At 26.1% G+C, this 18,745-nt stretch overlaps 1 protein-coding gene across 1 annotated transcript in view; it reads left to right on the forward strand.

Annotated features, from left to right (window-relative positions):
- Dgk (diacyl glycerol kinase 1) overlaps positions 1 to 18,745 on the forward strand; it is a 98,195-nt gene that overhangs the window by 42,875 nt on the left and 36,575 nt on the right. The window contains exons 3-4 of the mRNA XM_015334993.2: positions 1,244 to 1,378; positions 5,617 to 5,705. Of these exons, the coding sequence (XP_015190479.1) occupies positions 1,312 to 1,378; positions 5,617 to 5,705 (156 nt within the window). The 5' untranslated portion in view covers positions 1,244 to 1,311. The remainder of the gene's footprint in view (positions 1 to 1,243; positions 1,379 to 5,616; positions 5,706 to 18,745) is intronic.

Genomic DNA, 18,745 nt, shown 5'->3' on the forward strand with positions numbered 1-18,745 from the left:
CCATTTGACATTTCGATTTTAATAATAATTCTCAAACCGAGATTGAAACAATTTTTTAATTCTTACGCAAATTGTCGTCGGGTTTCACATAAATTTTTTATTTTTTTATTTAAAATTTTGATACAATCTCTCTTTTCTCTCTTTTTTTCCGTACTCTTTTGTCTCGTGTATATCCATTGTTGGTGATTTTATTGCTTCACTCGAGCGAGATTGGTAATTGTAGCTAGTATTTCCGAGAATATTTATCGTTTCGTTTGTTCAAACTGGCAAAATCGAATCGATAGCTTTACCAGCGACGCAAAGAAATACTTGCAAAAACATTTTAACGCGACCGGTGTGTACTCAGAGATACGGTCTTGCATTTTTTCTTTTTTTTCTTATCTTATTTTTTTTATTTTGTTTTTTTTTTTACGTTCTTTACGATAAGAAGTATTTTCTACTTGTATTTAGTTTGCCATCCACGTTAACTCGACTGATCGTTCTATTCCAATACAACTATTATTACACTACTACTACTACTGCTACTACTACTACTACCGTAATACACTTTCCCTTTATTTCGAGAATTCCCTTTTTATCCTACGTCAAAATGAAATCGTTGATTCTTTTATTCACTCGATTTATCTTTTCTCTTCTATTTCCCTTTTTATTCTTTTTCTCTCTCTTTTTTGTATTTTTTTTTTTTTATTTATTTATTTATTTTTAATTTATTAGTTTCGAATGTTTGACAATGAGATAATAAATCGATATCAGAAATTAATGCGATTATAATTCGAATAAATGATGATGATCAAATAATTACGTGAAAAATATAATAAATTTATATAAATGTTTTTTTAAACGCATTAAATGTTTTTTTTATCATTAAAATAAAATCTATTATAGAATTTGGAATATTTGTGATGATAAATCTAACATTGATCGATGTTTAACATCGATACGATTTTAATTCGAATGAATATTAATTATAAGGGTAATTACAAAATGATTCATTTGATTTCTCTTCTAGGGTTTTTTTTTATTTAAAATTTGTTTGCAATATTATTTTGTATAGATTAAATTATTTTCGCGATGATAAATGAAAATAAATAATTGTTTAAATATCTTTTAAATATAACTGAATAAAATGTATTCTATGGAATTTTGTTTAAATTTTCGTTCAAAAATGAAAGGAATAGAAGATCGAGATCATTTGTAATTATTCAAATTGTTTATATTTATTTTTCTTAAAATTTGGTTTTAGGTGATGAATCTCAAAGGTGATCACCGTCCGGGCGTTCGTCCCGAGGTATATCGAAGAAAAGATTACTAATGATGGCCTTTCAGTGGGATAAACTCTCGCCCACAGAATTTCAACAGCTCCAGGATTTCGCAGCTTGTAAGTATACATTCAAATTTGTGAAAATTGAAAAAAAAAAAATAATACAAAATAAATTCAATTTTATACGAATCTTTTTGCTTCACGTTTCATACACAGACGAATTTCTTCGAACATATTTTTTACGAATAAAATAAAACAAATTTAATCATCGTGTAAAATAAAATCTCAATTTTAGAAAATGTGTGTTTATAACTTTCATTAAAAGAAGGAGAAAAAGAAAGCAATACTAACGAGCCTATGTGATATCGAAATAATAAAAAAAAGATCATGTGTGCAGATCACACGTATTAGAAGTGAAACCTTCAAAAAACTAAGTTTCGAGAGAATGAGACATATGCACAGTTTCAAGAGTAAGATAATTGTAGGATTTATTTAATATAGTATTATTATCATATATAGCAAAGGGCACCGGTATGGTCTCTGGGTTGAATAGTTGATAAAAAGTACACTTTTCCAAATTCAAGCAATAAAAATGGAATGCTGAATGCAATAGTCATAGATAGCACCAAAATCGTAGGATGCTTATCGAGGGAAGTATAATTTGTCTTAAAATAAGTAAATATAGAATATTTTTTTGTTTAACTCAAGTATAAAATTTTATTTATTAGGATGATTTTTAATTTCTCGTTTTCATCTACATTTTTGCGCTGTTTAACAAACAGTTTAGGAATGACGAAATAAAGATGTTACAAAAAATATATGGAAAATACTGCTAGACTGAACAAAGATACTAGTACAGATGTAATGAGAGATCTAATAGAGATCTTTTCGAGAAATACTTTTTCAATTCCATAGCCTGCCACATTTCTCTCTCTGTCTCGAGAACCTTATTATTTATAACATATCTCGTCTTTATTCTTTTGATCACAAATTTATCTTTCTAAATACTCTCGTCTAAATAAAGATCTGAACAACGAAAAATCTAAAAAATGCATTGAATCGTATCGCTCTCTCAGCTTATCGAACTATGTATACTACGAGTCTCAAATTTCAGCTCCGTGGTAAGATCCACCGATTCACGCTGGGCGTTCAACATCTTTTAAAAATGTTTTTATTTTATTGAAAAATTAACATAAATTTCTTTATAACGTAAATATTATAATTAATAATATAATTTTTTTGCATTCCTGGGTCAATACAAATCTTTGTATATAATATTATTATATAATTATTTAAAATTAATATTAATTAATCAATTTATTAAAAAAATATAAAAATTAAAACTAATAGACATATTTTGTCTATATGAATCAAATATATTTTATGAAGAAGCAAAATAAAAATGTGACAGTAATTTACTTGCTTTTGAATGGAATTTGTCAGCTGTTCTTAATGTATTCTACAGTGTTCTCTAATTCTTTTTCTTTGATGTATCTTGTAATCATTCTTTTTTGTAAAATATTTCAGACAATACAATTGTTATATATTCTATATATTTCATAATTATTTATTATAATATTTGCGAAATAAAGAATTTAATATTAATTTTTCAATAAAATAGAAACATTTTTAAATAGAAAAGAAATGGCACGTTTGGTAAAAAAAAAAAAAAAAACAGAGCACACACCTTCTTTCTTTATTTCGACTGTCGGTTCGTTTGTACCTTATTCTTTGTTCGCCTTCCTACACGCTTATCTCTGCTTATTCTACTACTCTTCTATCGCTCCTACCTACAAACAGTTTTAGTATCGAAATAATATGAGTCCACGCTTCGTAGTATGCAGTCGCACACAAAACACACATATACAAAGCTTAGTAGCCAGAAGTGGGGGCTACGAAGCAGCGCATAAGGAGGAAACCGAGAATAGGAAAAACTGTATAACTCTATTGTGTCTCATTTTCTCGCAGGCTTAATCCTATACGTTTGTCTCTTTTTTCTTCTTACTTCCGTTTTGCCACCGCTTACCATAACGTTACGCAGCGCCGTGTTTCATTTTTTTTCAAATCACTCCCATTCTAAAGAAGTTTTCACTTCAAAAAAACAAGTCACTTTTATTAACTCAAATTTCTCTCAATATAATATATAAAAAAATTTAATAACATAATTCAAATTCTATAAACGTCCGTCCGTATTCTCATTTTCTTCTTTTTTGATCAAACATTGAAATTCGAATGAAACATACAACATAAGTCGCGTAAAAAAATATTATTTGAATTTTTATTACGGGATACAAAAGATGAACAATCGTTAATGATAAAAAAAAGAAGAAAAGATAGAACAAAATCCTAAAGATAATTTTACATAAGTGTCTCGAAATGGCAGATTTTTGTAAGTAACAAAATATTGTAAATGATTGTAACGAGAAAGTAACTGTAGGTGAAATGATGGCGGCTAGATCTAGCACTACAAAGTAGAATGATATTACCGATACAAAAGCGTGTCGAGGTCTCAATTAAAAGTCACAACGTGTCACCTCGTTGGTTATCGGATTATGGTAATTCCAACGATATTGTCTGTGAAAGCTGGGAATTCGTTTGCTGTGTCGGCTCACTACAAAGCTTTGCTTCCAGCATACCTGTATACATGGAAATATATCTTTCACACAATGCACACACTCACTTACGTATGCACGCACGCATAAAACATACACATCTAAATTATTTTTACGGTACTATTTTATATTTTTTTTTTCAATGATATCTTAAATTATTCATTCTGTTATTTTTAAATATTATTTATCATAGAATTAAATAAACATTGATAAGATTACCTTATCGTTTTCCTTTTTCTTTTTTTTTCTTTTCTTGCTTTAGTTCTGTGTTGCTTTAGTTATTTTTTTGAAATACTTATTTTGTATTTAAATAAATCGAGGTGAAGAAAACCGTGTCCTATATAATACCCAGTCACGGTTCTTTAAAAATCCTTGGATCAACTTCGGTAAAAATCGACGAAAGTCATGAATTGAAAATGACAAGCTACGTGATACGGTATTTATGTTTCGTTCCAATGCTTTTCAAGGAATATATCGGCTACTTTGAGCATAATTCGCGATCGTGTTTATTCTTCCATGTCAAAATTCGATTTAAAAACGGTGAGAAAAAAGAAATTCATGTTTCTTTTCTCTCCTACACTCTTTGTGCGTTTTTTTCTATCGTTTTTAATTACTGGTAAATTCAAGCGGTTAGAAATGTTTCATATACAAAATGAAAAATATAAATACGTTTATCTCTTATATTTTATTTATATATTATTTTTTATCATTCACTTGTGACAGATACCGATTTGTTTTATTATGTGTGTAGTATGTAGTATGTATGTAATATGTATAAAACATAGATATGTGTTACGTTTAAACGATAATTTTTTACTTGGTTAAAACATGAAAGATCTTACAAAGATTAACTGTGTCTTTTATTTTTTTTTTTAAGTTGAGTCACATATTCTTGATTATGTTATTTTATAAAACTCAACATTTATTTATAAAACAAAAATAAGCATTATCTCACGTGGATCAAAACATGATTAATTGAAATAGATATTTCAATTATATTTTCTATTACGATTCTAAGAAAATAATCGTAGAACATGCTATCTCGTTTCGTTTACAAATCACTTTGAGTTTTAGTTTGATCTATTATATTTATATTTATGATAGATGAATTTTCTTATATTTCCCTCCCGATAAAGATTTAGTTTCGTTTGTTATGAAACGTAAGACTAAATTTCCTGCTTTTGTTTAACAGACAACATTAATCGTAAGCAGGTTGTCTATCATTCTATGAGACGAAGATCCATCGTTGGTAGCTCGTCAATTGATCCGAAAATAGTGTGCCACGTTTCAAAATAATCCACCGTGTTAAGTGCATTATGACGTAAATCGGTAGGCCAATGGTCTCCTATTATTAGCCAATTTATCGTTCTCTCTATATTTTTTCGATGTAATATTCTACTGTTCTATGATAAAAAAAAACGTTTCATCGAGTTTTTTGTTTTCTTTTTTATTTTGTATTTCTTTTATTATCAATGTTATTATGTATCGTTTGTGTGAATTAAACGAAGACCAAGAAATAAAAATTAAATGTCTTATTTCTTTTGTTTTAATTAATATTGAAATTTAATCTAATTATTGTAAACTTTTAATTTTTGTATATCTCAATTTTGTTGTTAGATGAAATTATTTTGATTCTTAAATTTTATTTTGAATATTGTAAGAATTATTACAAAATAATTGGATGTATAATTGTTTACGATATTGTATATTTAATTGTAATATTTTTTTGTTGATTTATTTCAGATTCATCAAGAAAGCTACAAGATGTGCTTACGGAATTTTGTGGCAACACCACAACGCCAACCGGTGTACCAAAATATCACCCCGATGGGGTAAGTTTATACTTACAATTAATATAATAATTTTTATATATAAAGAATGACTCACATTGATAGATAAATAAAAAAGAGATAGAAGTTAATCCTTTAATACAATTGCTTATAGTATAATAGATAATAATATATCTTTTCCGATAAGGATGAATTTACCGTGTTGTATTAACGATCGTAAAGTTAGCGTGAAAACTGAGCGAGCGAGCTTGTTATTTCGCTTGAATGATCCTACATTATATCGAATTTACAAACCTTTGTAATAACCATCCTTTGTTCTAACCATAATCATGATGATGGCTTATCTCTTTTAAAAAATAAAATAAAATAATATAAAAAAAGGAAAAGAAATAATGTAACATAAAAACTTCAAATAAAAATTCTATAATAATCTAAATTTGTGATAATAAATATGATATATAATAATTATAGTTTACGATATATACACACGTAAGATCCAGAACTTCGATTCGAATTAAAAATAGGCTTTCGTGAAATTTATGGAATAGTTCAAAGGTTAAAATGTAGTCTTCTGAAAATCGAAAGATTCAAATCCGAGTATTCGGCCCTGTCAATCCAATAACCCATTTTTTTTTATTTATCCCACAATTATGTCAACGATTAATAATATTATAAATATAATATAATATAAAATAATATAAGGTTAGCCAATAAATAAGAATGAATTTATATTGGCTAACCAAATGTTGTAATAAAAATTATATAAAATTCGTATAAACAATAAAATTATATATTACATTTATAATAATATGAAATAGAAAAAAAAGTTCTTCGATTTTTAACAGTTCGCGTTTAGCAACATCGGCAACAGCGAATCATTAGAAATCAATTAAATGACAACTTGTCCATTTCCGTTCGCTTAAATTGCGGATTGGCGATAAGGGGTGAGATAGGGTGAAAATAGGGGATGTATGGGGGGAAAGGTAGAGATGAAACAAGCGAATGGTTGGAAAAGTTCATTAGAGTAGAAACGATGTCGCAATGAAGCACGATCGATTTTATATATAGCAGCCATTGTAAAGAATATATGTATATTTGTATGTGTATATATATTTGCGTGTATATATATACACAAACGTTATGAATGACAATTGAAAAGCGTTAGAATGGAATTTAATGGAAATGAAATGTTAGGACTATCGTAAAAGTTAAAAAGTTAATGTCAAAATATTTTTATTTTTTTATTTTTTATTTTATCGGACGGTCCGTTTATCTTCTCCTTTTATTTTTTATTTCTCTCTCTTTCTCTCTTTCTCTTACTTTTTCAAATTGTCGTTATATTCGGAAAAATAAATATGGCTCGAATTATGAAAACGCAAACTCGCTTTCTCTTAATTATCATATCGCAGTTTTGCGACACACATGGGTGCGACCACCGTATCTAATTAATTCTTTTTCTTTTTTTTTTTATTTACTCTTCCCGTCACGAAATTTGTTTCATTTTCTTTCTCTTCCTTTTTTTATTTTTCTGTGTACTTTGTTATATTTTTCTGCTGGACAATTTTTTGCTTTTAATTGTAAAATTATTATAAATCCGATTGCGAATAAATCGTTATATAATGATATGATATATATATATATATCATATTATTTTAGTTTGAGTATATACATATTTTGATTTTTTATTCTAAATGACTTTTATTGTACATAAATTTGAATCAAGTCATAATTTTGTTTTTTATATGCCATATTGTGTTGTATATTATCAAAATGCAGTGGAATAATACTTGACAGTTTTTTGTTTTACATATAAATTTATTACATGCCAAATACTCAACGATAACTTTATATTATTTTACTTTATTTAAAATTTATTATTTGTTTTTGTTTTAGAATGACTTTTATTATACATAAATGCGAGTCGAGTAAGAATTTTCTTTAAAAAAAAATATATTGCAGTAGTATTACTTTTGACAAAAATTTAAATTGTCGACAAATAAACAATTCTATTTTATTATATATTTTTATTTTATTTTAAATGACATTTATCGTATATAAATTTGAATTGAATGAGAAAAATTCGGTCTCTATTTGAAATAGTAAAAGTGTTGAAACAAATTTGATTTTTATTTCCGCTAATTCATTCATTCTCTCTCTCTATTGCTCTCTCTATTACTATCGAGAATGATTTAATATCGTTCTAGTACTATGTATATACAGTTATAGTATCGAATATAAACACAAGACATATGTTTCACTTGGCACGCGTTTTAAACTTTAACCATTAAACCAATCCATTGAACTATTTTCCGAATAATGACCTTTCTTGTATTGTTCGAGTAGAAAAGTCCTATAATCTTATCTCCTTCCTTTCAAAAGAAACCATTGAAATATCGAACATATTTTTTAATAATAAAAATACATTTGTTTCACAATGAATTAAGAATAATAATTAATAAATAATTATTTAAATTTACGAATACGTAAAAAGATGAAACAGATATCATTTACATTTCTGAATGAAATATGACGAATAAAAAAAAAGCTTAACATTAATGCACGAATTTGTGAATAGTTAATAAAAAAAATAAATAAATGGAGTATGTGAAAATACGCGTATAAAATATAACAGATAAAGAAGAAAAAATAAGGTACTTTAATATGTGACATTAATAATAAATATGGAATGAAATCTAAAAAAAATATATATATGCGAAAATTATTTCAACTGGAAACAAATAAAAACAAATAAATACAGGAATTATTTTGCATTTGTAAAATTCTACTTAAACTGAAGAGGATGAGCAAGAGACAGAGGTAAATGTGGATGTGGAAGTAGAATAAGAAAGAGTTGGGGAGGGGTTAAGAGGTAAATAGGATACTATATTTATGATATAAGGATAAAGCCAACTGCCGTGGACGTCAGAGTATTACCAGGATCCCCAGACATCGTAACTAGGAGCAATGCAATCTGTTAACAGTCCAACCCAACTAGAATGTTTTACCAGTTATTTAAGAGTGAAAGAGATAGAGAGAATCAAAGAGAAATTGAGAGAATGAGGGAAGAGGACAGGGGTAGTAGACAGATAGAAAGAGAATATAGGGGTTGAAGTAGAGAATGGAAGGAAGGAAGGAAGGAGAAGTAAAGAATACGATCGATCGTCTATTCCCTTTGAATACACCATCCGATATATAATACGTTTTCCTATATATTAAACATGTATATATGTATAGAATATTGTTTTTTAAATATGTGTACAAGACAAAGTATTGATAACATATTTAGTATTCATCAAAAATATATATACAAATATATATTTAACGTAAAAGTTCGTGTAAATGTAAATGAGATTGATGTAAATGAACGTTCATGTTTTTAATTTCTTTCTTTTTTTTTTCTTTTTCTTTTTTATTTATTTCATCCCTCATTTATTCGGTGATAAAATTAAAGGAAATATTTGAAAATTATAAATATATGAGAAATACGTGTTTATAATATATAAATATGAATATTTTATATTAATGTTAAATCAACTGGAAAATGTTAATCGTTACGATTTATAAATATGTAAATATTTCATTATTATTCAATATAATTTCATATCGTTGAATATTATTTATAAATCACTTTTTTTTGTAATGTTTTATTGATGGTAAATTTAGCAATGAGAAGGTTTTTACATTTGTTACAAGTTGAATTTGTTATTGTATGTAATATGATTTACAGTATCCTAATTTCAGTATACCAGGAATACAAATCAGTATGAAATTTTCTAACAACTCAATAATATCATATAAAATACTATAAAAATATTTTTTATATTCTATACATAAAAATACGTATATAAAAAATATATTTAAACTTTTTATAGCCCCCGTTGTATATTATTGAGTATATATTTATAAAGTTAATATTAAACATAACGTAGGATTGTGTAGTTTACAAAGAATTTTTATTGGTTTCTTTTCTCCTACGCTATAAAACTTTGTTCCTTACGTTTTTTTTATTTATATATATATATATATATCTCTATAATATCTCTTTGTCTATTCCGATAAACAAAAAAAAAAAGAAAAAAAAGAAATAGAAACGTAGGTGTAAAAATCGATATACCGATCGATCTCTCAAAAGAGAGAATAGTGAGTGGGTCCTTGCTTGTTGTGTTGGTATCTTTGCGTAGGTACTTTTTCTCGTGGTCTCCAGAGAGGCATAAAGATTTACTTGCCAAGCTTCTACGTAGCTTTTCTCGATGGATTTCCTTGAATAAGCTTGGATAAGAGAGATGGATAAGACCGATGCACCCCCGACGAGTAAGCAAATAAACGTTTTCACTATTTTTCTCTTTCTATTTCTCTATCCTATCTTATTTCCTATTTCCTATTTCCCATTTACTATCCTTATCTATCACAGATTCGTAGAATTTATCTATAATAAGAGAATATAGCGCGAAATATTATATCCGAAGAGAAAATACTATAACCATCTTCTACTTCTTCTTCTACTTCTATTTCTTCTATTTCTTCTATTTCTTTTTTTTCTTCTTCTTCATCTTTAGACATAACTGATTCGAATAGACGAACTCTATATTGTCATCTGGGAATACTGACTTTTTCGAACAAATAGTCACGCGAACGCGATAAATCGCTTTTCGCCTAGTATCCAATACTCAAACTCAATACTTACTTTTTTCTTTCTCAAACGAACACATATACACACATATATATACAAATATGTATTTTACTGTTATAAAGAACAATATTAATTTTCTATATTTATTTTAAGAATCATATAATACATATAAGAATTAATATTTATATTAATATATCATATATATAAAATATAATATTAATTTGTATATAATATATATAATTATAATAAATATATAATAACTTATAATTAATATAAGTAATATAATTATTTATAATATAACTTATAATTAATATAATTAATATTAGGTATAAAAATTAATTAGAGATCTTGATAATTATCACATCGAATTCCTATCACGTGTTATTGTAAAATTCTTTTCTTAAGAAAGAATATTTTTTTCCAAGTTGATTGGAAATCAACTGAATTTCCATTTATTAGTTGACACTGTAAGATTGATCAAAGTAATCGAAAATAATTGAGAATATTCCAAAGAATAACTAAATGTATCATATTACTTTATAGATAAATAATAAATTTATTAAAAAAAAAAAAAAAAAAACACTGAATTAATTATTATACTCAATATAACGAGGGGTTTCTTTTTTTGTTAATTCGATAGATTGAGGTTTAATTTCATTTTGATCACTATAAACGATTTTATTCGATTCTCATTTAAATATCGTCAAGCATGCAAAATTTGATATTTTTATTTCTCTTTTTTCTTTTTTTCCTCTCCATTGCAATGAAATTTTCTCCTACGTTCAACTCGATTTTATTAAAGAGAAAAAGAGATGGATGGTTCGATAGGAGAGATAGAATCAACGAACGTGTTAAAGTAATGTCGATAAATAAAATATCTATACCAGCATCATACGCATCCATCTTAAAAGATTGATCTCTCTTTCTTTATCTTTCTTTCATACTATCTCTCTTTTTTCTTTCTCTCTCTTTTATTGTCTAATTGAAATTCGATAGTACAGGGAACATATAGGATTCTCATGTATTAGATTTTATTAATGGTTTCATTGGATAGAATCAAATAGTGCTAGTTGCTTTTAAAAATTGGATATGAATTTCATTTATAAGGATTAATCATTTTGTTTTTTAATATTTTTGATCAAAATTTAAAGAAAAATAATCATATACATATTAATAATTTATTTATTTTTTTTCGATATAATGAACGAATAAATAGTAAGTGATAGAATATTATTATTATTATTATTATTATTATTATTATTATTATTATTATTATTATTATTATTATTATTATTATTAATATAAGACGTAAAAATATTTGATCTTTTTTAAGACTTTCATTTTACTTGTTAATTGTTTCATTAGTACGTAAAGAAATAATTTTTTTTTATTATTTTTGCAATGTCTAAGCCGTTTAATATTTTTTTCTTTTTTTCATTTACTTCACTTGTCCCATTTGTCTTCATCTTTTACTATTTACAGTATTTACGATTTTCTCAAGTATTTCTTGTTTATTCCGCACTTGTATCCGTCCGAAAGAATGGAGAGAAATAGGTAAAAAGTACTGAGTTTCTTTGAGGAAATAAAGCCTGAAGCTGGAAACTTGATCTTTATATAGTTTATATATATATGTTGTATATACATATAGAGTGTTATGTAAAACTCATGTAAAAAATAACTTTATAAAAGATAAATTTCTTGGAAGAGATGAATGAAGACAAAAATCAAGTATATACTTACATATTACATAGAATATAATATATATATATATATTACGGTGAGTCAAAAAAATGACTTTTTTTTTTTTTTCAAGTGCCACGCAAAAATGGGTTCCTAGACACCTTAAAAGAATTCTCACCCAATATGAGCTCTTAATTTTAATAGGAAGATCCTCCGCATCGCAGTTTTTTATTTTTTTTTCAGTTCAATAGATTAAAATTCATATCTTATTATTTATTTATTGTACAGAAAAATATTCATGACGAATTTTGTAGGAAATTTAATGCTCTACAAAAAAGGTATCTTATACTTTTTCTGTAAACCTCACCATTTGAATGATATTGAAGATTTAAATTTGATGATTTTTAGACAAATTTCATTTTTGTTTATGAATTTTATGACTCGACAATAAATGACTATTATAAGATGCGCAATAGAAATTTTTGAAGGAAATTAACTGCTCTATAAAAATAGTGTCGTATGTTTTGGCGATTAAATTAAGCGTTCAAAAGATATTCAGAGACAAAAATCAGTACGCATGAAAGTTTGATGATGAATATCTTTTGAACGCTTAATTTAATCGCCAAAATATAAGACACCATTTTTATAGAGCAGTTAATTTCCTACAAAAAAAAAAAAAATATATATATATATATATATATATATATATATATATATATATATATATATATGTATATGTATATATATATAATATAATACAAATATAAATAATTTTTATAATTGAAAATATAATAATTAATATTATTGATTATATATTTGATTAAAAATATTAATGAAATTATGACGTCATTCAATGATAGATTTAATCGATCAAAGATAAAAAAAAAAGAAAAGAATATATAGAAGACTGCTTTCAAATGGAATATTATTCTAATTCAACATTTTAATCTCTTTGAAGTTACTCTTGTCGATACAAAAAAAAAAAAAAAGAAAAAGAACAAAAAAAAGAAACGATATAAAAAAGATATTAAAAAAGTAGAATTCTCTTTTACTTCTTCAACTTCTTTCTATTCGATCTGATCGAATCGAACTTTTAATTAACATTGATATTATCTCCATAGGAAAATAAAAAAATATATTTGGTTTTCTCGTAACATTGTCATTTTATTCTAATTTTAAACAAACTTACTTATTTTATTGGCATTGATCGGAAGTTAAATAAGAGTTCTATTTCTCTAATGGATCTGAAGATGTTCATTGATCGAAAAAACGTCATCGTAGACACGAGAAATCACGTACTTTAATTAACGATATGAACCCCCTGTCACCTTTGTAACGTTAATGTCATTTTCTTGGTACGTTATTAGATGACATTTAATTGTCATATTGGGGGTAAAAAGAAAAAAGAAAGAAATTTAAATAGAGAGAAAAAAAGATGAAATATGTGTATAACTAACATGACAAAACATCTAAATATAAATACATTTTTTATCTCGTAATACTGATATTTTATATTTAAATAAAAAAATAATTTTCCATGATATTGTTTTATTGAGAAAATTGTTATATATATAAAAATAAATTTGATTACATATATCTTAATATTAATTAATGAGTTATACATACTTTTTATATTTTACATTTATAAAGAAAACTAAATTTGATATCTCCGGTTTAAAAAAAAAGAAACAAATCTTTTTATCCGAATATTATTTTACTGACAAATTATTTGATTTTTTAGTTAGTTCGTTAATAAAATAAAAAAATATATTTGAATATCTTATATCAAAATAATATTAATATTAACCCTCGTCAGATTTTTATTATATATTTATGATTCTCACTAAGTTAGAAGTAATTTCGGTAAATATTTAACAAAGTTGTTCAGTATTATAAAAATAACTTATTATTTATTAGAAATTATTTATTTTCTTTTTGTAGAAAGAGTACTACAAATATATGAAATTATTTAATTATTTAATTATTAATAACATACTTTTATTATTTGTAATAATATATGATAATGAATATTATTTTTAATTATTTAATTAAATTATTATTTTTTAATTTTATTAATTAATATTATAATATTATTATTTATAAAAATTATGTAATTATTTAATTATTAATAACATACTTTTATTATTTGTAAATAATTTCCTACGTGATTTACGACCGATAAGAGGTTAATATTATTTTATTACTATTTTGTCAAATTAAAAATTGCAACATTATTTATCTGCCGATTCAATAAAATATGTTCTATGTCTTTCTCTTCTAAACATCATCAAATGTGATTAGTATCTCTGTCTCTTATTTCTGTCTTTCTATCTTTCTACTTCCATCCATTATTCTATAAGTACTTACTTATATAAAGTCACTTATCTCAAAATAGTTATTACACTAAGGTATCTTTCAACGAGATTATTTTCACAAACAGCAGGAAGGAGATTTCATGCTGCTATACTCCCCATGTAGCAAACCTATGTATATCGTGTCTCATAATTTCGAAAGATCTTTCTTTCTTTTTTTCTCTTTCTCTTTTTCTCTGCTTTTTTCGCTTCATTGGAAATTTTCTTCATACCGAACTTCTTCTTTCCCTTTCTCTCTCTTTACGTTTTTTCTAAAGGAATATTCGCTCGAATTCTTTGAACAAAAGCAAGAGAGAATACCAACTTTGTTACGTCTCGATGGTATCATCTGTCCTTTCGGTTCTTCTACCAACTCCGACTTTACTCGAATCGTTGAAAAGCTTCGAAAAAGAGAGAGAGAAAGAGAAAGATAGTAAGATTTTTATTAAAAGGATTCTTTTTCTTCTATTTTTCTTGTATTTTATTTTCTTTCTTTATTTCTCTCTCTTTCTCTTTCTCTCTTTTACTTTTATTTTTTATTTCAATTTAATTTTATTTATTTTTTTTATCAAAGAGCTCATGGTATAAGGAATATTGAATGAAACAAATTCTTTCCTTATATTCTTTCTCTCGCGTTAATGGTTTATTCCTCTAATAAATATTTCTGTTATATCTCCCCTAACAACTCACCCCCTCTCAACTGTACAGGCATTTGTTTAATCCTTTCTACAAATTATTATCGCATTTATAGATTCTCTTAATCATTTTCTTTTCAAAGTACTTTGGTGACGTTATCATCTTGTGTAATTATGCACGCTTCAAGAGAATGATTTTTTAATCATTATGAATGAAATGAAATCCAACGAAAAAAATATTCCCTATAAATATTTAAATTGAAAAGTACTTCGATCAGTAATAAATTAAATAATACTTATTTGATTGATTAATGAAATAATAATTATAATTAAAAAAAAAAAAAAAAAAAAAAACAGAAAAAACAAAACAAATTGTTTTTAATAATTTGAATAAATCTAATTAGTAAAATTATTTCATTGAAATATATAACAAATGAATAAATGAATGAATGAATGAATGAATGAAAAACATAAAAGAAAGAAAAAATGATAGTAATCTTGAAGTATTAACCAGAGAGGAAATGGCAAACCCATACTCTTCCTTTCTAATTAACGTTCCAAACAGAATGTAACAAAGGAAATAACGAAAACGCGTGGCACTAAGGGATGAAGGACGAAGGACGACGAAGAACGAAGAACGAAGGACGAGAGTAGTAAAGCTACGGTAGGAGGAAGGGTGAAAAAATGGGTCTTTGCGGAGCCGCAAGGGTGCGGTTGCTTAGTTACGTGACGTCATCTCTGACGCACTCGAATGAAAGCGTGTGTGTTGAGGCATGGGTGTGACGAAGAAGTGAACAAGGGGAGGGGGAGGATACGGAGCGAGGTCACCGCGTCATCGTGTGTGGAAAACGCCCTCCTGAGAGAGGGACCTACAAAATTCTGAGGGAGAGGATCTGAAAACAACTAAATAAAAGGAAAAAGAGATGGGAGCGAGGGGAAGAAAGAATTTCGATGAATTCCTCAAATATTTGTACAAATTATTAATGTATTTGTATTTTCGTGGGTATTTTGGGGGTTGAAAAAAATGAATCATCAAATTTTTTTTCTTTTCTTTTCCCCCCCTTTTTTCCTATTATTTTTAGTATGAACTAAATATCATATGTTAAGGATTATTTATTTTTTGCATTTGATTATTTATTTCTATAAGATTGAATATTTTTTTGTTTAAATTTGTTATACTTTATTTGCTTGTTGTTTTTTCTTCTTTTTTCTTTCTTTTTTTGTATATGTTACCAGTAAATTATTTCTATTGAAAATATTATTTATCTTTCTAATCATTATTTTTCTTTTTTACCTCATTAATAATTGTGTTAAGGATGATATTTGATAATTAAATATAAAGGGAATGATTTATTGCTCTTAAAAGCGGTAAATAATTTCTTCTATGAAAAGGAATATTTATATGTTGAATAATTTAGTTTTTTTGTGTAAGTTAATTGGAATCCCAAATGAAAATGGAGAACAAATCTTTTAAAATTCTTAAGTAGTGAGAAAAAAAATAATTAAGATAAAGGAACGTGCAACTAGATGCTCATTATTTTTATCTCGTTTCCGCTGTTATCACGATTGAACGACATTCAAAGTTATGTAGAAAGTCTCGAAGCAGGTCTGCTTTGATGTACAAGTATATATATATATACTATGCATGCGTACTAAATGCATAGTTAACACGAATAAGTATAATAATTATAAAGATAACAGACAAATCTTGCATTTTACACTAATCGAGTATATATATATTATAATAAATTAGTATTATAATTATATAGTTAAAAATGTATAATTTATATATTTAATTAAATATATAATTAATATATTTAAAAATATATAAATACATATATAATTAATTAGTAGTTAATATATATATAGTAGATGTTTATCCAAAATTTGTCATTTAAAAAATTTTTTTAATTTTTGTAATAATTTATATTATAATTTTGGTTCTCTCGAGATAATTTTACACACTTTAAAAAAATACAAATAAAATTTTAATAATAATTACACTTATTCGTGTATATTATTATCATCATATATTTTTTATATTTTTGTTAATTTTGTATTTAAATATATACTGTTATTAAACATTACGTAGTCAATGACGAAAGCTTTTATTCATACTTGGTACACACAAAGCGTATTGAAATGTTTTCAACGTGTTTCTCAGCTTATGTAAAAAGCGTTGAAAGCCCGTGGAAAGTCGTCACTTCTTCCATATCCATGTAAATATATATACAAACATAAACATACACACATACATACACATGTTACAATATTTTTCGAAAAAAGCATCTTTCACTCTTACTAGTACTGTATTTCATCCATCATCGTGAACAAAGCTTTAACTCGGCGTTTTTGGAGATCTATCCTCCCCCCCCCCCCCACTTCCACATCAAACATTAAAAAAAAAAGATAAAGAAAGAGAATGACGAAGCATAGGAGCATTGATGCGAATGAAAACGAATGAACGAGAGAACGAAAACGAGGCGAGTATTCGCTTCATTGAAGTTCCACCAGAAAAATTAGAGTGAAACTCGATTGAACAAGGATAAAACGTAAAAAGAAAAGAAAAAGCTGAATAAACTTTTTTTTACTCTTTTTCCTATCCTTCTTTCTTTGATTCATAAAGTAGTAGATGAACGGAAAAATGATCCTAATAATTTTTTTTTATTTTTTATTTTCGTTTTGACGGAATTTCAATTTCTTTTTATTTTTATTTTTATCATACCGATCACCCCAAAATAATTATCTTATCGAATAACATGGCCAGTGAGGAGGGGGAAATGTAAAATGTTTTCGAAATGCTATAAATACTTCGAAGGTAACCAAAAAAGAGAAAAAGACAAAAAAAAAGTCGAAGGATAAAGATGTAAAATCGAATAATCGAGGAGGATGTAATCATAATATGTTAGATTGTAAGATAAATAAATAAAGTGTTGAATATATTAGAATTTGATGGCACTTCACGAATCTCTTCTTACTTGGCACGAATAACAACGAATTCGTAGCAAGATATACTGGTATATTTTCTTGGAAAACCTGACGTTGTATTTTACTGGTCGCAACTGTGTCGAACACGTGAGAAAATCGCTATTTCTTTATTTGTTTTTATTTTTTTTTTTGCTTCTTGTTTTTCTCTCTCTCTCTCTCTCTCTCTCTCTCTCCCTCTCTCTTTCTCTCTTTCTCTCTCTTTTTATTTTAAAGGACAAATGTCATTTCACGAAAATATATTATTACAAAACCCTTTTTTGTTTGATTGAATTTTGTTTTTACTTTGTAACTCTGACACGATAACAACCCACCTTCTCATATCTATTTTAACATATACTAGCAAATCAATATTATTTATAATTAATGTAATATATCAAGTCCATTATTATTTAAATATTGATTGAATGAATAAAAGCGTATAATTTTTGTTTTTTTTTCTGTTTTATTTCGTTTATGGAAAGAATTTTGGTAAAAGGTTAGGTGACACGTATAATGTGAAGAGAGACGGAACGTCTTTTTCTTTCTTGCTTTATATTCCAGTGTTAATCTTAATTTAGTCGTAACTTTGCTTGAAGCTTAGCTACTAGAAGGCCAATCTCGTAAACCGCTTTACGTAGCTACTGAATCCATTAAGGTTAACCAATAAAAAAGATTGCGCTGTATAACAGCGATAAATGAGAAATAAACCTAATATATATAAATATATATGTAATAGTATAATATATTCTTTATAAATGCAGATTTTACAAACTTATAAACGATTATTATTTACTATCCTCTGCATATCTATGATCTTTA

Source organism: Polistes dominula, unplaced genomic scaffold (assembly GCF_049000335.1).
Source record: "Polistes dominula isolate Pdom_NZ unplaced genomic scaffold, Pdom_raw_medaka contig_31, whole genome shotgun sequence".
Classification (NCBI taxonomy): domain Eukaryota; kingdom Metazoa; phylum Arthropoda; class Insecta; order Hymenoptera; family Vespidae; genus Polistes; species Polistes dominula.